This window comes from Arthrobotrys flagrans, assembly GCF_004000055.1.
Source record: "Arthrobotrys flagrans strain CBS H-5679 chromosome Unknown unitig_0, whole genome shotgun sequence".
Lineage (NCBI taxonomy): Eukaryota > Fungi > Ascomycota > Orbiliomycetes > Orbiliales > Orbiliaceae > Arthrobotrys > Arthrobotrys flagrans.
The window spans coordinates 3604978-3628666 of NW_027137550.1; the positions used below are offsets into that span (position 1 = coordinate 3604978).

Sequence of the window (23689 nt, forward strand, 5' to 3'; positions counted from 1 at the left end):
TTCTTCTGTTCTAATACTCTCCTTTGTTTCAAGTTTTTACGTCTGGTTATACCTCTACATACACATATAGTTTTAGTCTTTTGTTCGATGTATAGTTAATTAAGGGATGAAAGGATTACATGGTGGCATGAGGGATGGCCACGCGGGAAGTTTACATTAGCATAAGTAATGAACCGAATGAAAGAAGCTTTAGGATCCGAAAACACCCGTCTTGTAACAAAATCATTGCTCATAACGCTAAAGTTCGTGCGAATTCGGTGATGACCACGATGCAACGTGGTGATGTGTTGAAATAGCATGTCGCAGATCGATACTGCATGCGGATCGAAAATGTGATCAATTGAACGACATTCATCAACCGGTATACTATAATTAAAATCCATTGTCTACCTAATAATACATCGATAAAGGGTTCTTGATAGAAGTGAAATATGAAAAAGCGTAAGAAAGAAACTCGTAGGAATGCATCAAGGAAAACCCTAGTAGCATGAGAAAAAACAAAGAAACTTTTAGTAGTAATGTCATATGCACAGTTAATAGAAAGAATAGTCGGAGCCTACGAGCTTGTTACCGGTGTGTATACTTTACTCGTCGAACTTGACCTTAGTACCGGTTCCGACGGGAGTCCTGTTGGCATTAGTACCGCCACGGCCACCAAATCCACCACGGCCACCGCGACCGCCGCCGCGACCACCGCGGTCATTGAAGCCTCCGCGGCCACCTCCACGGCCACCACGGTCGCCAAAGCCTCCACGACCACCGCCACGGCCTCCGAATCCACCGCGACCACCACGGCCACCGCCGTTGCTGTTGTCACGGGGTTTGGAGAAGTCGGTACGAATGGAGCGGCCGCAGACCTGCTGTCCGTTCATAGCAGCATGTGCCTTCTTAGCTTCCTCGATGGAAGAGAAAGTGACATAAGCAAACCCCTTCTTGTCGCCAGTATCCCTGTTGCTTAATTAGCATATATTCAGCGTAGTAGAAAGTTAGGTGAAACTTACTTGTCAGTTGGGATTCTAACACTGGTGACCTCGCCATGTTCGGACATGGCGGCACCGAGTGCTTCCTCATCAGCGTTGAAGCTGAGGTTACCAACAAACAAGGTATCGCTTGGGGGGCTCTCGCTGTCACCGAACTTGCGAGCACGGTCTTGGGAGTTGTTGTTCTGTCGAGCGGTGGTGAAGTCGAGGTTGATGGGACGGCCGTCAATTTCAGCTCCCTGCTTCTCAGCAAGGGCCTTCTCGGCATCAGCACGAGTAGCAAAGTCGACGTATCCTATACTGTAGCAATTGTTAGCACCTGTTTTCAGTAAAATAGGGAGTTCAGTAATCAACATACCCCTTCGACCTGTTCCTTTGGTTGTCCCAAACGACACGGGCGTTCTCAACGGCGGCGACATCCTCGAATTCGCGGCGGAGCCAATCCTCATCGACGTTCCAGGAGAGCTGGCCAACGAAAAGAGTCTTTGATTCTTCGCTACCGTCTTCGTTGGCCTTTGCCTTCTTGGAAGCGGCAGGGGTTTCTTCTTCGGCCTTGCGCTTCTTCGGCTCTGGTGCAGCTGGCTTCTTCTCTTCCTCCTCATCATCGTCAGAGCTATCGGAGGAATCATCCGAGTCAGAATCTTCGTCGGAGGAGTCGGCCTTCTTCTCGGCCTCCTTCTCGACCTTAACCTCAGCTTTGTCAGAAGAATCATCGCCGGAATCATCGCTGGAATCATCGTCAGACGAGTCGCTGGAGTCGGAGTCGTCCTTGGCCTTGGCTGGGGTGCCGTTAGCCTTTGGAGTAGTCTTCTTATCTTCAGCTTCGGATTCAGAATCGGAATCGTCGGAAGAGTCAGAGTCAGAGTCGGATTTAGATTCTTCCTTCTTGACTTCCTTTGCCTTGACTTCTTCCTCAGAGTCGCTATCATCAGAGGAGTCAGAATCAGACTCCTCCTTCTTTCCAACGACCTTAGCAACACCGTTGGCCTTGATTGGGGTCTTGGTCTCTTCCTCCGATTCGGAGTCGGAGCTATCACTTCCGCTGTCAGAATCAGAGTCGGAAGAATCAGAGCTATCGCTCTCCTCGACCTTCTTCTTCTTCTTCTTATCCTCTTTCTTCTTGTCGCCGTTCACGACAGCCGGAGCGACCTTCTTGGCGATCTCCTTAGCCTTGGACTTTGGGGTCTCGGCAGGCTTGGTGACACCGCCGGTCTTGACGGTAGATAGAACATCCTTCTTGGAGTCCTTCTTGGCAGACTTCTTGCTGTCTTTGACTTGTGCCTTTGCCATTGTTGATGGTAAGTTTGGGGAGGTGGTGTTGGGGTAGGTGGTAGGGGTGTGATATAGGGTAGAAAGGATGGTGGTGATTTTCAAGCCAGCAGTTCCTGCAGTTGGTAGATACTTGCCTCTGATATACGATCAGGTATATTCAATACTAAGCCCTCAGAATGCCCTCGGAGAAAGTGAATAGTAACTTCTCTAAAAGATCCCTCAGAATTGTCAAATTGACTGTATGGTATCAGTCCCCTCGGTATTCCCTCTAAATGCCCACTATAGTAGCCCTCAGGTGCCCAAATATTCCGATCAAAAATAGATTTGAACGGAAGGTAAAGCCCTCTGGAATTGCGCCTACAGGTTGTTTCAGAAAGTAGTTCCCTCGAAGCCGACAGTGCCCACGAGCCCTCGGACGTCTTATGTGACAGAAATATACCCTCGGAGTATTGCCCTCAGAGTTTTTTTTTTTTTTTAAGCTATGCAGCAACTGCGATTGAGCAGACGGCTTTTGCTTTTGGCTTTAGAATATTCCACGGATGGAAGATCCGACACCCTTGATAGAGAGATAGCTATTGAGCTATCGAGTACGAGAGAATGGTAGATGGGAGAGAGGTAGCGAAGAAAGGTGGTTGAAGGTGGTGAAGAGGGGAAGAAGAGGAGGAAGAAGAGGAGGAAGGGAAAAAAAATCTTTTTGTAGAGGGAAACCTGGAGGAAAAAAGTGGTTTGCGACGAACAAATTTTTTTTTTTTTTTTTTTTTTTTTTTTTTTTTTTTTTTTTTCATCTGCGACAAATGACGCGAAAAAGGAAAGGCGGGCAGACGACCAGGCTGGGCAGCTTAACGGTAGTCAACTTCATGGCAACACCTGACGCCTAAAATCTAAATTTGAGACCCTGATCACCGTCGACGTCCACAAGTACCATAGATCGCTCTCTGATATTAGCCATGTCGGTGTGTATCCAATGTACCCTCAGGCATGGCTTTCGCTCGACCAGAGCAATTGCTCCCAGGTTATCAATCCCTTCGGTAGTCCCGGCTCGACGGTTGATCTCTACCTCAACGCCGTCTCGGAAAGAAAAGCCTTCAGGTACCTAAAGCAACCCACCATGAGCACTCAATGGACGCTATCTAACCCTTCGATCTATATATACAGATGTTCTAGCCACCGCAGAGAAGCCTAGAGTCGTTTCCATCACCCCTGCCGGCACCGTCATGAAGGGAATCAATTTCAACAAAAAGCTCAAAGATCCGATCGCCCTGCCAGATGAAGAATACCCAGCCTGGTTATGGACTATTCTCGAAGACAGACGCCCAATCCTCTCTTCTGCTCCACAGCTCTCCTCGGAGGATGCATCGGATCTATACTCCAAGTCCAAGGGTCGAAGAAAAGCCGCTCAGAAGCGTATAGCGGCAAAGCAGGCAGCAGCATCTGATGTATTGGTAACCCCGTCCGACTATAAAACAGAGGACATGCCATGGCAGACATTTGAGGAGAGTCAAGCTGCGATTTCTGAGGCAAAGAAGGCATCAAGAGAGAGAAGGCGGGCTGCAATCAAGGAGAAGAACTTCTTGGGCAAGCTAGGCTAGTCTTAATTAATCACCTTCGATCCGACCGAATATGGGGTTTTGTATCATATCATTTGGTATAATAAGAGTACTGTACATATTACAACGCTAATAACTGGGTTTATCAATTGCCGTGGGCTTAAGCCCCGATGAGTTTAGTGACATGATTGTATATATATATCATGTGGCTAAGGGAAGAAGATATCCGGTCCTCCAGCTCCATACTGTCTGACCAGATGTCCATGTGATCTATTGTATGTGTGGGAAGCCTTTTCTCCAGATACGCCACCGCTCATAACATATCGGCCTAGTATCTAGCAAGCATAGACACAGTTATCACATAGAAACCACAGCCCCCTGATCCTCATACCGCCCATATTGATGATACCCCACTAAATAGTGCCTTTATTTCGCCTTGTTCGCTTGAGCAGCAGCTTCTATACACCAGAAAATGGATCAGTACCCAATTCAGCCTCTAGTGTCCAATAGTAAAGACCTAATCGTACCTCTCCTTGTAGCATCTTCCAATAACGTCGTATCTACGGCATTGGCCGGCAAATGAACATATCGGACGACAGATCCACGGATGAAAACGTTTTTGACAGCAGACTACCATCCAATTAGCTTCCGCATTCTAGCCATCCAATCGATACACCGGTCGGGCGAAAATAGCGTACGAGATGTGGATATTTGACTTCATCGACGACCTGGATCTCGTCTAGTTTGATATTCAGGAACTGGTCTACGGATTTGAGTGTACCGCGGATGGAGAGGTCGTTTTTCAGCTCGATTGTTACCTGCTCATAGACGGTTTGTTAGCACCCTACTTCAGAAAGAGGGGTAATCTAAGAGGTAAGCCCACCTCGTGATCTACGAGGGTTTTGAAGAAACTGAAGAAAAGCATCGTGGCGGATGATCGATACGCACGGTTGGAGGTTGTGTCGGGATCGAATCAAAGGTGGGCTGGGCTTCGAGGCTAGTTTGCAAGGTCTTGGCGATGAATTGCAATGTCAAGTGACGGGCGCGTCTTTGCAGCCATTCCAACCACGCTACCTTTCGATGGCAAAAAAGTCACGGCAAAAATCCACCTTGAACTCCCATAAGCTGAAATCCAGACAGCGACCGCGATAATATAATTCCGATTGCATGAGAGTGAAAATAATGTAACGTCCTATACTCGGAAGCTGTACAATAGCTCTCATATAGACCCCGTTACGATGCCCCCTATGAAACGCAAAACCCGGTTTATTTCAACGCTGTCGAAAACTCCGGCGAAAAAAGTGACGACTTCGGCCTCGGCTGGAAGGTCAAGACCAGGGTCTAATGGGAATATTTTGAATTTCTTCAAGAAGGTTGATGGCCCTTTACCACCGTTGGTCCAGAATCGCGATGGAAATGGAGACCTCAGAAAGTTTGGGTTCTATAAAGGGCCCCGTCCGGTGAGAACCGGAGCGCTCGGCGGGGATATGTTCTTCCTGGATGGCAATGAGGAAGACGATGGAGAAAATCAAGGCTCAAGAAGGTATAGCATGGATGCAGCAGAAGATCATGAGGATATGGAGGACTTGTTTGGTCCAGCAAGTACGCAAGAACAGAGGGAGATCTTGGAAACGGAGGAAACTATCAACGAATCATTAGCTTTTGATAAAGTTGCTCTTCCCTTGAGAGCTTGTACGCCGCCGCCGTTGGATTCGGGGGCTCATGACGTTATCGGAGGGGAAGCTGATCCAGCGGCATACGACAATATGTGCCCATTCAATTTCGACGACCCGATCGAAGACAATACGGCTAGCCCGTCTGCGCTCCCTGAACCCCCGACGAGTGGTCCATTTACACTAGAAGCGGAGCCTCCTGTTGCAAATTCTTTACATACGGTAGTCCCGCTGTCATCAGACTACGGTATTAACGAGGACGACTTTATTGAGGATGAGGGTATGGAAAACTTCGACGAAGAACAAGAAGGACGATGGAGAGATGCCGAAGATGACGAAATCGAAGACGATGGCGAGGAAATCGGAGAAGAGAAAATGAATAGGAGATTCCTAGAACAAGAGGAATTAGATGAGGCTGCATTTATTGCCTCGCTGGGTCCATTGGACGAAGATGAAGAGGAGTCTAAGTGTCTTGTCAGCTGTCCGATATGTGACGCTAATTTGACAGGCCATAAGGATGATGTGAGTATCTACTCCGTATCAAAACCATATAGTCCATACTAAAGGTCATATTATAGGTGGTATCCCGTCATGTAAACGGCTGTCTTGACGGAAAGCCAGTGCCTCTGCCTTCGCGGGACCCTAAACCTACAAAATCTAACGAACCAAATCTTTCAAAGACAACCTTCCATCCTCCTCGCCCAGCACAGTCGAATTCCTTCTCACACCCATCTGCAACAACTTCCACCCCATCAGCCTTCTCCAAAATCATGACTTCCAACGCCGAAGACCGGGCCTGGAAAGAAGCCGCCGACGAAGAAACCCGCTCCCGAGGAAAACGATCCTTCCAACGGACCTGTCCCTTCTACAAGATCCTCCCAAACCTCAACGTCGCAGTTGATGCTTTCCGATACGGCGCTGTAGAAGGCACAAACGCATATTTTCTTAGTCACTTTCACAGCGACCACTATATCGGCCTTTCATCTAGCTGGAATCACGGTCCAATATACTGTTCAAGAGTTACAGCGAATCTATGCCGACGGCAGCTCCGTGTGGACCCACAATACATTAAAGAGCTAGAGTACGAGAAAAGAACAGAGGTACCTGGAGCTGGTGGGGCGACCGTAACAATGATCGACGCAAACCATTGTCCAGGGTCATCTCTATTTTTGTTCGAGAAGACAATATCTTCGCCACGAGGGGCAAGACGTCAGCGTATTCTGCACTGTGGAGATTTTAGAGCTTCTGCGAAGCATCTAAGACACCCTTTATTAAGTGTGGCGAAGAAGAACAGAATCGATATCTGTTATCTTGATACAACTTATCTGAACCCCAAATACGCATTCCCGCCACAAACTCAAGTTATAGAAGCATGTATGGAGTTATGCGTCAGCCTCGACAAGGAAGTCGAGGAGAGCAAAGAACTGGGGTTCGGGGAGAGTCGAAAAGATGGTGGTGGGATCGAGAAGTTCACAATATCAAAAGCCTCCACCAACGAGGCTAGCGGCTCTGAGAGCGAAGACTCAGCGAACGTGATAACCCCACCCGTGAGAACCAAAGGTAAACTACTGGTCGTCGTCGGAACCTATAGTATCGGCAAGGAAAGAATATGCATGGGCATAGCCCAGGCTTTAAACTGCAAAATATACGCCCCAGCGAACAAACAGCGAATCTGCGCCGCACTTGAAGACGAAGAGCTTAATTCGCGGCTTACATCAGACCCGCACGCTGCGCAGGTACACATGACTCCACTCATGGAGATCGGGCCTGAAACGCTCAAAGAGTACTTGTTATCCTTTAAACAGAGGTTTACCAAGATTGTGGGGTTCAGGCCCAGTGGATGGAATTATCGGCCGCCAACGGGGAGGGTTGTGGATAGCCCGCAGGTGCAGGCGGTGCTGAATTCGCAGGCTTGGAAGAGTAATTATGGAGTCGCCCAAATGGTGCCGCAAAGAGGGAGTACGGCTGAGGTCAAGTGCTTCGGAGTACCTTACAGCGAGCACAGTAGCTTCAGGGAATTGACGGCATTCTGTTGCGCGCTAGATATTGTGCGGATTATTCCGACGGTCAAGTTAGTATTTCGCCCATCTTATTTTGTTGAGGGGCTATGACTCTCTCTTGACTATTTTTACATCCCCTTCATTCAGAAGGAAGAGCCAGAGCTGACATAATAATTCGCAGTGTTGGATCCGCGAAGTCACGCGAGAAAATGAAAATGTGGTTTGAGAAGTGGGCGGCAGACAAGAAGAAAAACGGCTTTTACACACTCGAAGAAGGGCGAGATGTGTTGTAGACTGACTGAACCGGATTCTTAGGACTAATCTGCATGGCGGGCGTTTCTAGCACGGATTCTAGCACGTTGTAGCCTGCAGGATTGGCACGTCAAAAGATACCCCATACTTGCATATGTACATATGTCGTCCCTTTAGTCTCTCCAGACTCGAGCCGCCGTACGGGAGAAACTGGCCAGGGACGGCTGGTCACAAAATCACCATTTCACGATATCATTGTATCAAATTGTTGAAATGACGTTCCATTGAAAACGGCAAGCTGAGCCTGTGCTTGAATCTCAATTTCCGACTCACTGCTCCAGATTTCTTATAACCCGGCCTCTTTTTTTCGAAATGGCATGAAATGTCGTGAGCACGAATCAAAATCAAAGACTACCCCATGCGATGTCACCTCGCGCGGCTTGAGATCGCAGGTAGCCCAGCATTCTCGTCCTTGCGAGATGCTCACCCCACGCCTGAAGTTGCAATTGTGGCTGCTTGGGACCTGATTGGAACCTGGTCTGCTTCGAGAATGGTGACCTTTTCGTTAGTGTCGGACAGCCACAATTCAAGCTTTTTTCGTCGCATGCCACCCTGGATCGCTACTAAATTTACTCTTTGCAGAGTTCGGTGACTGCTGAACACTGCGATAGCTGATGCACCCAGGGTTCCTTCTCTTGTACCGTAAAGTAACCTTATCTCGAACACAAGGCTTTCAGCCACATGAAAGTTGCGATTTTTATTTATTTTATATCTGAGAGTTTTTCCGTGCACCCCCTTCGGTCAAATGATTCTGACTTTTTTTTCTTTCTGTTTGTTTCTCTCCTCTCAGACATCAACTTTATTTTTGTTCGTTCGTTTCAAAAGTATTCTGTTTGTCTTCCACCAAGTCTTGGACATACCTTCCATCAAACTTCGGACGACGAACTGTAGCGAATGCCCTTTTGGGGACAGCATCCCAGGCACCCTGATACTAGCTGTGCCTCAACCTAAAACGCTACAACGCCTCCAGACATCGACCACTGGATCGAATTGCCATCTGCAGGGGGGGCTGGAGGACAAAGGGAAAATTACCTGAAGACTATTTTTTTCCGACTAGCACCGGGATGTTACCATAGTCGTTTGATGTCACGGTTGGCCTAGTTATATGTTAGCTAAGCTAAATCGACGGAGCAGCCGCCGTTATATAACAAAAAGGTAACCCCATAATTTTCCTTGGAACCTTTTTTTATTCCCCTCCTTTCTAAAGACCTCGACACTTTCGTTTTTTTTTTTTTGCTTAAGAGTTTTTCGAATTGGAAAAATCCCGACCTTCGCTTTTTATGGATTTTTGTTTTTTGTGACTGACACTCGTTTTTTCTCGTGCGAATTGCTATCATCAGCCCACGATAGCATTCCGTCGCTGAAGGTTTTCGTTCCTTGGAGATACCCACGAATTCCAGCTCAGGAACAGTTAGCGTTGACAGCACTTCGACCAATTTCTGGTTAACGGGTTTTCCAACAGCAAGATTCACAAAATAGGAGGAATCAAAGGCCAACCAAGAGAATTCTTAATTCCTGTGCCTTTCAGATAGGATTATCGCCCACAATCGCTTCCCAACGACCTTTGTTACACAGGAACAACACATTCCCTCTTTATCTTGCCCCCTGCAGGACCAAATGTCGGCCTCGACAACATCCACAATGGCAACCTCCCAAGTTTCAGAAAGAAAGTCCGGAGGCCATTCTCGTGAATCTTCACGGGAGAAGTATACTTTCCCGAGAACGGGATTACCAACCATCAGTGTTTCCAGATCACATTCTCGAAATTCATCATGGGATAGCAAAAAGAACGACGACATTATCCACCCTCAACGTCGTACTCCACCATCAATTCAAATCCTCCCGGCTAGTAGTCCATCTACAAGACGGAATTCTAATGAATACGGTGTGAACGCTTTTTCCACCGTTCCAATCTCTTGCTCACATCCAACATCTCCAACATACGGCCCACTAGCCTGGGCAACCGAAACACTCACAAGAAGTTCTCAGACGGCCTCAAAAAAGCTACTTAGCACAATCGGCCTCTCCACCTCCTTCTCCGAAGAGGCAATGCAAAATGGACAATTCCCGGCCCATTACTACCCGAAACCCACAAAATACCACAGCACCTTCCGCTCCGGACCGATAGGTTACACACTCTTCCATCTAAAACGCTACTCCCAAACACTATTCACCCCACGCCGCTTACTTTCCCTCTTAATCTCCTTCCTCCTCCTAACCTTCCTCTTCCGCAAACCCCTCACAAGCTTCTACAGATCCTCCCCACTCTTCGGCGGCGGTTCCAAATTCGTCATAATCCTCGCTTCAAACCAAGGCGGCGGCGTCCTCGGTTGGAAAGGCGAAAAGGAATGGTTCGTTGAACGCGAATCGATCAAGAATAAAAAGGCATACGCGGAGAAACACGGTTATACCCTCGAAATCAGGGATATGAAAGCCATGCGACGGTACGCCCACGAATGGCGCGAAGGATGGGAAAAGATCGATGTGCTCAAACAGACGATGAAGAAGTATCCGAAGGCGGAGTGGTTTTGGTTTTTGGATATTCAGACGTACATCATGGAACCCGAAATCAGTTTGCAACGTCACATCTTCAGTCGGTTGGATAAGGTTACTTATAGGGATATTAATACGCATAATCCCCTAAATATCACACACCCACCGCGGAGGAAGTGGTTGGACGATGTGGCGAAAAGTAGCGTTGGCGATGCAGATGAAGATAGCATCGGTCTCATCATTCCACAGGACTGCGGTGGCTTCAACTTGGGTAGCTTCTTTGCTAGACGCTCGGAGTTCACAGAGCGTTTGATGGATGTTTGGTGGGATCCGGTTGGGTACGAGCAGATGCATATGGTCTGGGAACATAAAGAGCAGAACGTCTTGGTAAGCCTTCACCTCCTATTGAATAATTTCTAATCGGACAAAATGCTAACGTACCAATTCACAGGAACATCTCTACCAACACCAAGCATGGACCCGCAATGGCATCGCCTTCATCCCGCAAAGAATGGTAAACTCATTCCCGCAGGGTGCCTGCAAAGAAAGAGAAGGTGATCGCAACATCTTCTACCATCCAGAAGACCGAGATTTCCTCGTCAACATGGCCGGATGCCAATGGGGCCGAGACTGTGCTGGCGAAATGCAGTACTACAGCGAAATTAGCGAAAAGCTAGCAAGGAAGAAGGGAGCCTGGTAATCATCAAAAACCACCTAGTCGGGGCCACGCCTACGACAGCAAAAAAAGTACATGCATGAAAGACGAAGGAGAAGGGCATAACACTCCTACTTTTCTTTAATTATTTCGTTCTTTTTTATTATTATCTCTTCTAACGATGTATGTTCGAGGGAAATACATACACAAAAACGCCTCACGAGAAAGACATTCGCGGATTTATTTGGGGGAAAGGTAAAAATACCTATGTTTCTTTATAATAGTTGACTTTTTTTTTCCCTGTCATTATTCTTCTTTCTTTCTTCTATATTCTCATCTAGCGATGGCGTTTTGAGGATTTACTTGCGGCTATATATCTATTTACCTTGTACCTTCGGAGCAAGGGGAACTTTAAAAATAATATCGATATCAGGTTGCATTATCTGAATACATCAATTGAGATTTAATCATCTTGATACAATGCCCCCCCGTTATACGCTATAAAAAATTACCGTGTAAGCTGATCATAAGACAATGCCAGAGCGCCATCCAACTTCTTGGTCTAAAGTCACCAACGCCTCTCCTGACCCGAAAAAAAAAAAAAAAAAGGTGGTTGTAAGAATAGGAAACTTTATTATCATGCAAACTGCCTATATTTGCAGCCCAAAGTATCTAACTAAAAAAAAAAACAATGGTAAGAATGATATGAGCTGGAAACAGCGTGAAAGCCAGCATGCAAAAGAATAAAAGTAACAATGCTATGGTTACAATAAGAATAAGAATGAAAGAAAATAACGGCCTTATGAAAACGAGTCCCGCTAACTATGTATTCGTATCAAAAAAAAAAAAAAAAAAAAAAGAACAGAAAAATTCTTTTGAAAAAAAGAGGTCAGAAAAGTGCCACGCCATGCTATGCTTTCGAAATGAAATAAAAAATAAAAAAAACTAAAAACCGGACCCTTCCTTTTTTTTCGTGCGTATGAATAAAAAAGTGTGCGAGGATATCCCCTCCAAAACGACTGAGAAGCGTCGCCTCGGAGCCCTCTAGTAAAACTTGTTTATGCTAAAGTCCGTGATTAAAACGTATTTCGTGAAATATGTTCAAATGAATCGTAAGGCAGGGTGTTGAGTTGTAGGTGTTTTTGAGTATCGAATGGGTAATTCCTTGATAATGTGAATTCTGAAAGACATTCGACTCAAGGTAGATGCGAAGGGGGTCCATCCTTAGACAGAGGGCTTGGGCTGCGCGCCATGTTCGTCTTGCTCTATCTCGTGAATAGGTGCGTCGATTATTGTACTTATTGGTGCCGTAGTCACCCGGGGCTCGTGGTTACTAGAAGTTGAGCCATAATTATCCAGCGTGCTTCGTGATTGAGTGGGGGAGTGGGCAATCTCCCCGGCCATTAGCTTGCCCGAGTCTGATAATCGATGGTCCCATCTCGGCTTTCCACTATGGCGGGTCTTGCGGATTCTGCGCTGGAAACGCCGAAGGGGCTCGTCCAGAAGCAATTGTGCTTGTTCAGAATCAGTATTGCTCTCCGCAGCATTGTTTGTGGTGTACGAGGGACCTGCAACATAGTCGAGGGTGATAGTTGGCTGTACCACAGTTTCGGGCTGCGCTGTTCGTTCTTCCTCCATGCCCAGTCCAACTCCGGTCGCTTGGATGTCCTCTCTGGGGGGCAATTCGTCGTCATGATGGGCCAAGCCAGCAGAGCCGTCAAAAGAGCCACCGTAGTATCCCAATTTATGTCCATTAGTTCTAGTAGGTTCTGATATTGCTGTGCGTCGATTCTCTGCCTCCGTAGGTCTCAATACTAGATTCTCAATTTGAATCTGCGCCATCCCACCAAGCTTCTGAGTTTTCCGTTTTGTCTCGATCGTTTCTGCTGTAGATTTGGAGACTTCAACTAAATTCGGCACAGTATTCGGGCCTCCGGCTCGATCATTTCTCGCCACCGCAGAGTATGCAGGAGGGAGTACTGAGCGGGAAGTTGAATTTTCCGACGGGATGTATTCCGGGGCATCTGCTTTCAATGTTGATGGTCGTTTTCCCATATTCGGCATTGTGTAGTTATAATGTGGTAGCGACGCTGGTTTGAAAACCTTCGTGTTTTTATCAAGTGGCTTCTTCGCTGTGATACCACTCACCGAAGTTCCATGGCGAATGTCGGGTTGCTGACAGATAGTCGTACTCATGGGTGTGGCTTTGTCAACCCCTGGATTGTAAGCCGGTATTGGCGAGGTTCTCTTTGAATCCGAGGAATCATCCGTTGGTAAATCATTGGTGACAGGACCAAGCTTGCTAAGAGTTGCGACCATGGGCCCAGATTCTTTAGCTTGTTTATTCCAAAGATTGAAGTAGGCATCCCTTTGTCGGAGTAGATCATCATGCGTTCCAATTTCCTTAATCTTCCCATCCTTAACAACAATGATTTGGTCTGCGGCTACGACGGTCGACAACCGATGGCTGTAAATTCTGTCAGCACCGTTTCCTTTTATCAATAGTGTGTATTTTTACTTACGCAATGACAAAAGTGGTTCTCCCCTTAGCCAACTCGCCGATTGCTTTCTGGATCTTTCGCTCCGTCTGCATGTCGACCATGCTTGTCGCTTCATCCAGCAGGATTATCTTAGGGTTCCTAATAATAGCTCTTGCGATTGCGATCTATTCTCCTCGTTAGTTCAGGATCATCTACGTATGCCCATTCCAACTTACCCTCTGTAATTCACCCCCCGAGAGCTTGACTCCTCGTTCACCAACAACAGAGTTATAACCATCGGGGAAGCTAAGAATCTGTGAATGGATAGCGGCAGCCTCACAGGCTCTGTAGATATCTACTTTTATTAGTAAAAGACGGGATTTTAGATCTGGACAAAGCTTACCAGCATCTGTTGCTTTGAAGTTGGCATAACGCAGATTGTTCAAAATCGTATCGTTAAACAGAGTTGGGTCCTATAAATTCAAACTTTTAGTATGGGCCCATCGATGAGTTGGTCAAGCGACTAACCTGGGGGACGACGCCAATTGCATCTCTTAAACTCTCAAGAGTGACATCTCGGATATCTTGTCCATCGATCTTGATGGACCCTTTTTTGACATCGTAAAAGCGGAAGAGTAGTCGGAGAAGTGTCGACTTCCCAGAACCTGTTTCGCCCACGATGGCGACGGTCTCGCCTGGCTTGGCTCTTAGGGAAACTCCTCGAATTGCAGATTTTCTCTCATCGTAATCGAAATGAACTGTATCAAAAGCAACCTCTCCGTTGTTGACCTCTAATTTTGGTGCATTCTTCCTGTCGGCGACCGTTGGTTTCAAGGATAAAATTTCCAAGACACGTTCGGCATCAATCATGGAGGTGTTTAATCTTCTGAAAAAATCGGCGAAGAAAGCAAGAGGGCCTATTTTCGAAGTTAGTACTCGGGAGCATCGACGTTCACATGGAAACAATCCCTACCGGATAACTGGGTCCAATACAACAACAGCGTCACGAATGACCCGATTGGTTGTGTCCTATTCACGATCGAATAAACAGCAAGATAGCAAGCGCAGAGTAGCCCGAGAGTGAATATCAAAGATTGGAGGACCTTAAGGAACGAAGTCCCCCAGATCCACTTTCTTTCATACTGTTGATAGTCCATCACAGCCTCGAGATATCTGTCTTGTTCATGTCTCAAATTGTTGAAGTACTGTTATCAAGTTAGAAAATGACATCGAATAGGGGCTTTGAAGGACCGTACCGAAATATTTTGCCAATTGCTGACGGTCTCCCACATTGTATCACCTTCCTTGCGTGAAGCTTTAATAAAGTCTCTTCGCGTGGATTGGTTATAATTGGCCATCTTAGAAGTAGACCAAAGGAAAGAAATGCTGACAAAGGCGATGAGCAACGCCATATACGGCCCAAAGAGGCAGTATAGGTAGATAAAAGCGATGAACAAATCCGCCAACATCGGGATGAACCTGAATAGCATCATGTCGATAAATAAATTTATGGACCTCGCATTGCTAATTGATGCAAATAATTCGCCACTTCGTTTGTCGCAATGGAAGTCATACGAAAGAGACAGAATGTGGTTGTATGCTGAGGTTGTGATCATGCGATAAGAATATTGCTCAATAGGAATCCACAAATAGTCCTTGATAGCAAAAAGTCCAGCATTGGATTGGAGGAGCTTGAATACTATAAACAAGGACACCTGAACCCAAGGAGACGGCCCTGAATATTACTACCGTCAGTTTTAAAACTCGAGTTTGCGTTTTTTTTATTTTATTTTTATTTCTCGTGATATTTACCTTGGCCAGAACCATGTGTGGCCTCGAGGAACGAATCGGTAACCAAACCAAACTGTCGAGGAACCAAGACGTTCAGGGCACTTTGTCCGGCTAGGATAAGCCCGATCAAGCACATATAAAACTTCAGTTTCCGGTCTTGCGAGGGCCAGATCATTGGCCAAAATACCTACAACACCGGTTAATCTAGACCCCTGTGAACTTTGCCCAGCAAACGACGAACCGAAAAAGATTTTGCATAATTCCACCAGTTTCCACTTTCTTGCCACTTTGCCTGTAATTTCGCTTTTGTTTTCTTTGTACGCTCATCGTCGCTTTCGGTGTCGAAAAACGAACCATAGATTCCAAGATTGTCGTCATTCTCGTCGTCCACGCCGGACTCTCGTTGTTTACGAAGTAATCCTCGTTCTTCGTCGAAATTGTCGCAAATTGGTCTATTGTTCGTTGAAGGCAAGGTATAAAACAAAAGCGGGAGCAAAATCAAAAGGATAATCCTAGTCCCGACCACTGTAATCCAGGCGATCTCGGCGAGATGGGGGAAGCTATTCCGTCGCAGGTCGGCTAAGAGCAGGAGTAAAAGTTCACATGCAAAACTGATATACCAGCAACCTGCGTATGGATACCAGATCACGAAGGTGCTATCGACGAGAGAAACTTGAAGAACCATCCATATCAGAATTGATGAAAGGACATAGACCTGTATTAATAAATCAGCATTTGAACATATCCTAGAATTACACACCGAGTCTTCTCAATCCGATAGTCGGTCGAATACTTACATTTTCATGAGTGGCCGATCCTGATCCCGAGTGTCTTATGACCCTTTCGATAATGAGAATCCCTTGAATAAGCTAAAGGCTCATATGATTAGTACCGTTGAAGCGGTTGGATTTAGTTGTATATACTAACATATGTAACGATGACAGCACCGGAAAGACCTAGAACAAGCCTTTTTCTGTTCTCCGTCTTAGGGTGCCTGGCCTTTCTCAGCGACTTAAAAGTGAAAATGGTCATCATCGACGAGAATATGAAATAGAGAAATACGATGACGGGAGAGGAGTAGTGGATCGTTCGGGCAGCATTAGAAATCGCCATTTCATTGTTAGAAACAACATCCTGTACTAGACGGGCGACAGTAAGGATGAAGAGTCCGAGAGCGAGCAGAAGGGACCCGGCACGGAAAAGGCGAACCATGTTGCCGGCCACACGGTTGCCTGAGGTTGAAGAATTGGTGATGAAGGTCGTAGTTGGTACTGTGATGATAGAAGTGATTAAGAACGATGAAGAGTTGTGATTGTAGTGGTTGTGATAACAAGAGAAAGAAGAGGATGACGTATGGAAGAAAGAGAGTTATTTAAGAATGCAATGCAATGTAGATCTTAAAGAGCCACAATATTGTTTTAAAAACTCTGTTTTTATGTGATTGCGGGGTCGGAGAGCAATGCTATGGAAGTCGAGAAGGGGGGGGGAGGGGCGGCCCGTTTATAGTGACTGTAATGTAAGTAATGTTCCCTGCTCGAGGACCAAGCTAAAGGGGGCCGGATTATGTGGCCAGAATGAGAACACAGTAATGACTTTAGGCAACAATTAGAAAGAAAAAGGCAGACGGGTTTATAAAGCCGAATAGCCCTCAGAAAAAACAAGGAAAATTCGATATTAAAAAGACAAGAAGGAAGCAGCGATTCTGCGTGTTTAATGGTTATAGGAGGGACCAGTTTGGTGTTGGCTGAATGTCTCGTGTCGTTAAAAGTGCGTTGTGAACCAGGGTAATCCCGCACACTCCTGGTCAAAGGCCCCACGCCAGGCTGGTTGGGATGCGGGTTCGGAATATCTCTCTAATCCCGTTACAATTGGCGACGCATTTAATACCTCAGATGAGCGCCTTTTGCAACCGCTGAAGTCACCGTATAGAACAAAAAAAGGACCGAATACGTTCTAGGTTTCTGTTAGACCGTGCGCACTCGTTTTGTTTTTCCCGTTTTCCAGAATTCCTTTTCTTTGTTTTCCTTTTCTTCGAGATAGATCCCTTTGCTGCATATAAATATACCCGTTGGACCCCAATTAGGGATTCCCTGCCGCCGCGAATTATTCTGCAACAGCAAAAACGGATCGTTCTTTTACCCTCGTATTGGAATTATTGATTCCTTCTTAGGCCCCAACCGATACAATCCTTGACTCTCTCACTACTATTTGACAACCACACGAAAACGGCAGATTTCAGGATAATTCGATTGGTTATTCCTGCCCGCCCGGTCCGGTATGCTGCTAGAATAATTGCAATAATCCCTGTCAGAAGAATTCGTGGTGGATGTAAAGTTGTCTTAGAACTAGCCCTTCCATCTGATGTGTCTTGTGTCGTCAGATATATCGGAAAGCAAACAGAGAGAAAAACGAAGAAGAAGAAAAGAAAATAAGAAAAAAAGGTGATCCTTTGCTGCTGGAGAGATTGTTCCTGATTATGTTTAAGTCGGCGTTTAAGAGGCTTTCATTTCTCTTTTTCTTTAGCGACTATCAAATTATTTCTAATCAACTGATCGTGCTCCGATTCTGAATCGTACCCGACGGTGTCGATGCAGATAATATATATATATAAATTCCTGTGTGACCAGTCGACTCGAGTTGCGAATGGCCTGGTTGATATGGATATATTGCGCAAGGCCGATAAGCGAACCAGATCAACTGCCAGATCCAAGGGAAGCGAAGGAGTCCGAGAGCCAGCCGTTGATAATGGACAATGGAAAGAGCTCACTCGAATCCCATTTACCTAGTCAAAGTGCACGGATTGTTCTATGCAATGTCCACCCCAGAACCGATAACCAGCCCAAGCTGCAGGAAATTAATTTGATAATGCAAGAGGCAAAAAGAAAGATAAGTAATAAAACCTCGTCTGGTATTATCCAAAAGAAAGTGGGAGCTAGAAAGCTTAAATAAACAGAAGAGGAGGTCCGCTTTTCTGACCTCCTCAGGTCACACAACACAACCAGGAGACCCCAAAGCCTATTAATTTGGATTTTCCTTTATGAATTTAGCTCTAGGAGCATCAAATGTTAGATTTTGTCTAGATGGTGATAATGGCGGTGGTTGACTAGGGTATATATTCCAATAAGGCTGGTCGGGCCCAGGGAAAATTCTTGTCTCGATGCCCCCCGCAAACTCAGGCTACTCTCGATCGAATCAGGTCCACTTACCGCAAGTTTCAGATCGAAGGATGCTATCCCAGTCGATCTTGGTAGATAACAAGAAAAGGCTCTTATAGACTTTTCAGCTAATTGCAATTGGCGCTCGTCGAAAATTGCCTGTACTGAATGATGCTTATAGGGTAGCAAGATTTGAAATGGGAAGGAAAGGATAATGATTCCCTAGAAACCGCGATACGCGGAAGGTTGATAATGTATCAAATAAAGGTAATATTAATAAAAGTTTCCTTGAGTCCTTCCAACAGAACGGAAGCATGCAAGCAATTGATATCCGAATTTACGAGATGGCTGCAGAACCTAGAGTGTTGCAAGGGCTGAGAGTGGTGACTTCGACCCTTAGTTCATGTGTGCGAGTAAGACATCCAAACTAGTCGTTGCGGGAACCTTGTCAACGGAACCGTCTTTTATTTATTTATTTTTCCTTCTGAGGGTGTGGTCATTGAGGTGGAGGTGGTGGATATGAATGTGAATGTGAATGTGGAATTCTGTCTAGGGTACGGAGTACTCCTTTGTGGCTTTGACAAAAAAAACTAGAAGCGTGCTCTGTATGTTTTATTTCTCGAGTACAGGGCTTAACAGAAAGAAAAAAGCTGCCTGGTAGGTCTCCCTACGCAGGTTGATACAACTAAACCAATATTCCTTCGTCAACTGACGTTAAACCGAAAAAACGGCATGGCTTTCTTAGCCGGAGACCTCACACTACTCGGATCTCTTTCCAGTATCCTTTTTTCGCCTGTATCCTTGCTTTTACCTTCAGCTCCATTGGTTGCAAGGTCGTAAATTCGATGTGTCAACAACATGTGCCGGTAAGAAATTCTGGACCAGAGATGAGTGCTGCATCAGCATGGCATTGTGGGTTCCTTTTTTTTTTTCCCACACACCCCACCCTTGTTTTTCGGTACCTGGCCTTGGGGAACAAAAACTCGATATCTGGGCAAGGTCTCTTGCATAGCAGCTACCTCATCCGAGGGTCCAAATCGAGAATTAAACCATGTCCGGATGGGGATTATCGGTCTCGCTTGCAAGGGTTTCTAAACGGGCTACCAGGTTCACAAATTGCAATTGTTTTTTTTTTTTTCTTTATTCTTGGGCTGCCGGGTGCCTGTTCCCGATGCAGCAGCAGTTTAATAAGAAAACTTATATCGACTTGGGGGCCGCGGAGGGCAGCAGTTGATCATGATGGCACAGTTGAAAAAAAAAATTTTTTTCTCTTTCTATTTGTCGTATTCTACGTAAGAAATGTCTGCCTATGAAAATGGGGGGCTAAAACCTCGTACTATGTCGACAAGACGCTTGTAATAGTTTTTCGTAAGAAAAGCAACGACTAGACACCGCTGTGCGCAATCTCCCTTCACTATCTGCACTCCTGATAGACACGTTTCTCGATTGAGATATCAGAACCGAATATCATGGTGGCTGGTACCGGGCCGTGTAATGCAGATTAGATGATCTATCGTCCAAGAAGCTAGTTTTTTTTTTTTGACGGAATCTATACCTCCAACAAGCTTTATAACAGACTTTGTGCAGCCTTATAGATATTGAGGTGCAGCTGGCTATCGCGTCAAGGAACTCTCCAATTAATTCTGCTTCTCAGAAACAATCATATGCAAGCCCCGGACATGCAATGCAGTTGGCTTGCGTTCGTCTAGCAAATACAGGAGTGCATTAAATGTTGCAGCGCGTTATTTTTTTTCTACGTAGTGGAAATGCGAGCTGCCTATGCTGCATTACGGCACAGGACCTATTATCCTCTCAGTGGTGCGTGACTCGGGCGGTGGTGTATGGCTCGCGAAGGCTCAAACATTGTTTGCCTTGCAGTTGCAAACCACGGTTTTTGGTGCTTCAACCCTCTAACGCAGGCCAGGATTTAGATTGTGGGTCGCTTGAACAATCCGCCTAGGGGCTGCAGGTCGGCGTCTTAACACCTCACTTTGTATTGCAAAATGAATTAATTTTTTATTCTTGCCAATTGCCATTTACTTTATATACGAGACAAATTATACGCTTGAGGGTGCGTATGCGTATCAATTAGAAAGCGGGGATTCGGAACTCCTATATATGCAGAAGCCTGGCAAAAATTGACGAGCTGTCATGTCTGCAAAGTTTACGATCGAAAAAGCTCGAACACGGCACAGCTCACCGATATGTCATTTCCTCCGTCAGACGCACCACCGTACACATAGGGTCAGGCGGGACCGGAGTAAGAGAGGACGCACCGAATTCGGCATAGAAGGGTCGTTTCCGGGATTCTACACCGTCTATACGCCATGGGCAACGTGAGCAATTGGATTGTTCACTTTCCCCGCGTTTCGACGGCTTGTCCCACTTTTTTTCCCACCAGAAGCCGATATCAAATCAGGAAATCTAAAATGTTTGGAAGGAGGAGTTCAAATTAAAAGAAGCGAGCTTAGCTCCTCTGCTTTGGTCCTTGGTCCAGACAACCCACGCGAGTATTAGCCAAGCGAAAACAAAGCTGAGATGGAGCCCTTTGTGGGTAATCGGATCAATAGCGTGGAGGTATCCGCAAACCATCCAATTTGAAAAATCCGAGGATTACAAAGGAGGATGCCTCGTCGCTCGCCGACGGCTCAAAATCCCTTGGCTCAAACTCAGACTTCAGGTGATCGACATGGCTCTAATTTTGCTCTCCTGCAAGGTGAAAAGGTTGTGCTACATACATGACGAGCTGATGTCGAGTCGGCTGGTTCGAGTCTGCTGTTGAGTTCCCAACAACCTACTGCGATTGTGCATGTTGTGCTGCTATATTCGTTAGCTGCATCTTGTCGCAGATTTTCGCTCGTATCTCCACGGGTTAAAAAAAAAAGATAGAGGATGTCGAAGAAAGCAATCAAATCAAGCCTTTGACAATTCATCATTTAGGAACCCTGCGGAGCATTGATCGAGTCGGTCTATGCTTTCGAAGGTTCGCACCACAACGGTTCCAAATGCAAGGCCGGTGGGTTCTGATATGAAGTGTGTATTGCATCACTGCTCTTTTGTGAGCACGGGATTCGGAATATAATTTCTTCTCTCTCTCCCCAATTGCAGCTAGCCCGATGGCTGCCATGCATTAGCTAGCAGGTTGCCAATCAGCTTCCTCGAAACCTGGAACGTAGTTTACATATACCAGCAGCACAAAGAGCACGGGGGCCACAAGCTCATATCCCACGGCGGCCGTGCTCAAATCCAAGCTAAAACCTAAAACAAAAACTGGCATTAGGAAACGCGAATGGTCGGTTTAAGGAACTTTCCGTGAGAAGGTCAGAACCATCCCACCGGGTTTTGTAACCCAAACCACTTTTTTTTTTTTGTGTGACCAACTCTTGCATATGTCTATCAGATTGGTCTTGAATCTTGGAAAGCAAACTAAATCAAACAAATCTTGACGGTGTTATTTTCGGACAAAAAGTTAAATTCATTAATCCCTCCTTGCTATGCCGGGTGCAAAAGCAAGCCAGTTAATGCCCCCCTAAGCCAGCTATTATGCCGATACCACTTTACTGGGGCTTCTCGCCAGTCAATTTTATGTACGCCTCTCTGTACTTTTCCGAGGTCTGCAGTACTATGTCATCAGGAACCTTAACCCCTTCTTTACCCTTAAGGCCCTCCCGCGTTAGCCAGTTCCTAAGGAACTGCTTGTCATAACTATCTGGCGACTTCCCGACTTCGTAGGAGTCCGCAGGCCAGAACCTCGAGGAATCAGGAGTTAACACCTCATCGACAAGGATTACCTCTCCCGTCTCTTCGTCCAATCCAAATTCGAACTTGGTGTCAGCGATAATGATGCCCCGAGATCTAGCATAATCTTTGGCCTTGGTGTATAATGCTAATGCAAGTTCTTCAATCTTATTGGCATGCTCCTCTCCAATCATTTCCTTAACTGTTCGCGAAGAGCTCTCAGCTATGCCGCTCTTTCTCAGGTATGGGATATCTGCTGTTAAAAAGAACACGTACCTTTATCAGGATGGATATTTTCGTCTGAATTTAAGTCCCAAAATGTAAGTATGCATCTTGTTGTTTACAAGTTCGGATTATTAATCTTCCATAGATCTGGAATTCTAGAAATGTATCCGGTTAGACGTACCATGCTCTCCTTGTTCGGCCTTGGTACTTGGCGTATAAAGCGGCTTCTCGAACTCCTGCGATTCCTGGAGCCCTTCAGCCACCTTTATGCCGTGTACAGTCCCTGATTTCTTGTATTCGCTCCACGCACTTCCGGTAATGTATCCTCTTACAATGGCTTCGACGGGGAAGACCTTGAATTTGCGGACAATCATGCTGCGGCCTTCCAATTGGCTCTTGACATCTTCCCTCTCGGATTCTGGAACGAATTCCAAAACTCTATCGACGGAAGCCGTAACATAATGATTGCGGCAGACCGACGATAGGTAATCAAACCAGAATTTAGAGACCGATGTCAGGAGCTTTCCTTTCCCTGGAATGCCCTAGAATTGAATCCGCGAACTTCGTTGTCAGCGTTGGATGATTCTGGATTTGGATGCGGTTGATTGCATTATCACTAACATTCTCCATGATCACATCATATGCGGATATCCGATCCGTCGCTACAAAGAGCAGTTCCGACCCGCTTAGGGTGTAGACGTCCCGGACCTTACCTCTAGCTAAGAGCGGCAAGGCGCCTTTGAGGTCGGTATTCGTAACTGCCGCCATTGTTGTAGTGCGGGAAGTTTTCAAATTGGGCGTAGATGCGACTGATTTGTGGTAATGTAGGTGGGGTGAAGAAAATGAGGGAACCCCGCGAACCAACGAAGAATTGCGGAGAGATTTGAATTCCGATGTTATGTGCATAGGGAAAAAAAAAAAAAAAAAAAAAAAAAAACTTTTTTTCGACGTTTTTGTTGGTTTGCCGCCGTCACTTAACGGGAGCTCGATGCATAGAAGCGAGAAAGCACCGGGTTCTGTATGGAATCCTGTATCGGCCGTAGAGATTTATCCGAGCTCAGGGAGCTGTCACCAAGCTACTGTAGCTAGCAGTTAGAGTGTCTCGGAACTTTGCTATGGCCATGTGGCCGGGATTCACGCAGGACCTAGGTTCGCAGATTCGGTTCCATGCACCCTCCAATCCGATGCACAGTATCTGCGCACTACCTCTCTAGTATAAGTATCTAGTACGCCTACATCATCGCCTTTTAGAATAAATTGAGGTGGATCTAATATGGTTATATTACTTAATATGGGGGCCACCGGATAAGCCTTTTCCTTTGCTACTATTACAATGAGGTAAAAGAAACACCACCACACTGGTCTAAA

The 23689-nt window shown here is 46.1% G+C and overlaps 7 protein-coding genes across 7 annotated transcripts; 3 read left to right on the top strand and 4 right to left on the bottom strand.

The window, feature by feature from the left end:
• Window positions 1-584: 584 nt before the first annotated feature.
• DFL_004106 (uncharacterized protein) lies at window positions 585-2270 on the bottom strand (the record flags this gene model as incomplete). The annotated part of the gene is made up of 3 exons (XM_067633145.1): window positions 585-948; window positions 1002-1280; window positions 1339-2270. 3 exons carry the CDS (start codon window positions 2268-2270, stop codon window positions 585-587), a joined length of 1575 nt encoding a protein of 524 aa, XP_067491343.1.
• Window positions 2271-3199: 929 nt separating this feature from the next.
• Window positions 3200-3841, top strand: DFL_004107 (mitochondrial 54S ribosomal protein mL54; the record flags this gene model as incomplete). The annotated part of the gene is made up of 2 exons (XM_067633146.1): window positions 3200-3341; window positions 3408-3841. The coding sequence occupies 2 exons, from the start codon at window positions 3200-3202 to the stop codon at window positions 3839-3841; spliced, it is 576 nt and encodes a 191-aa protein (XP_067491344.1).
• Window positions 3842-4225: 384 nt separating this feature from the next.
• Window positions 4226-4724, bottom strand: DFL_004108 (uncharacterized protein; the record flags this gene model as incomplete). The annotated part of the gene is made up of 4 exons (XM_067633147.1): window positions 4226-4257; window positions 4327-4429; window positions 4498-4617; window positions 4683-4724. The coding sequence occupies 4 exons, from the start codon at window positions 4722-4724 to the stop codon at window positions 4226-4228; spliced, it is 297 nt and encodes a 98-aa protein (XP_067491345.1).
• Window positions 4725-5037: 313 nt separating this feature from the next.
• On the top strand, window positions 5038-7765 carry DFL_004109 (uncharacterized protein; the record flags this gene model as incomplete). Its single annotated transcript, XM_067633148.1, has 3 exons — window positions 5038-5994; window positions 6051-7543; window positions 7654-7765. 3 exons carry the CDS (start codon window positions 5038-5040, stop codon window positions 7763-7765), a joined length of 2562 nt encoding a protein of 853 aa, XP_067491346.1.
• Window positions 7766-9425: 1660 nt separating this feature from the next.
• Window positions 9426-10977, top strand: DFL_004110 (uncharacterized protein; the record flags this gene model as incomplete). Its single annotated transcript, XM_067633150.1, has 2 exons — window positions 9426-10664; window positions 10729-10977. The coding sequence occupies 2 exons, from the start codon at window positions 9426-9428 to the stop codon at window positions 10975-10977; spliced, it is 1488 nt and encodes a 495-aa protein (XP_067491347.1).
• A 1179-nt stretch (window positions 10978-12156) lies between these two features.
• DFL_004111 (uncharacterized protein) lies at window positions 12157-16415 on the bottom strand (the record flags this gene model as incomplete). Its single annotated transcript, XM_067633151.1, has 11 exons — window positions 12157-13399; window positions 13455-13597; window positions 13649-13767; window positions 13816-13885; window positions 13941-14329; window positions 14386-14617; window positions 14669-15147; window positions 15225-15390; window positions 15445-15918; window positions 16001-16072; window positions 16131-16415. 11 exons carry the CDS (start codon window positions 16413-16415, stop codon window positions 12157-12159), a joined length of 3672 nt encoding a protein of 1223 aa, XP_067491348.1.
• A 5500-nt stretch (window positions 16416-21915) lies between these two features.
• On the bottom strand, window positions 21916-23089 carry DFL_004112 (uncharacterized protein; the record flags this gene model as incomplete). The annotated part of the gene is made up of 4 exons (XM_067633152.1): window positions 21916-22298; window positions 22373-22396; window positions 22503-22863; window positions 22943-23089. 4 exons carry the CDS (start codon window positions 23087-23089, stop codon window positions 21916-21918), a joined length of 915 nt encoding a protein of 304 aa, XP_067491349.1.
• Between the last annotated feature and the right edge of the window lie 600 nt (window positions 23090-23689).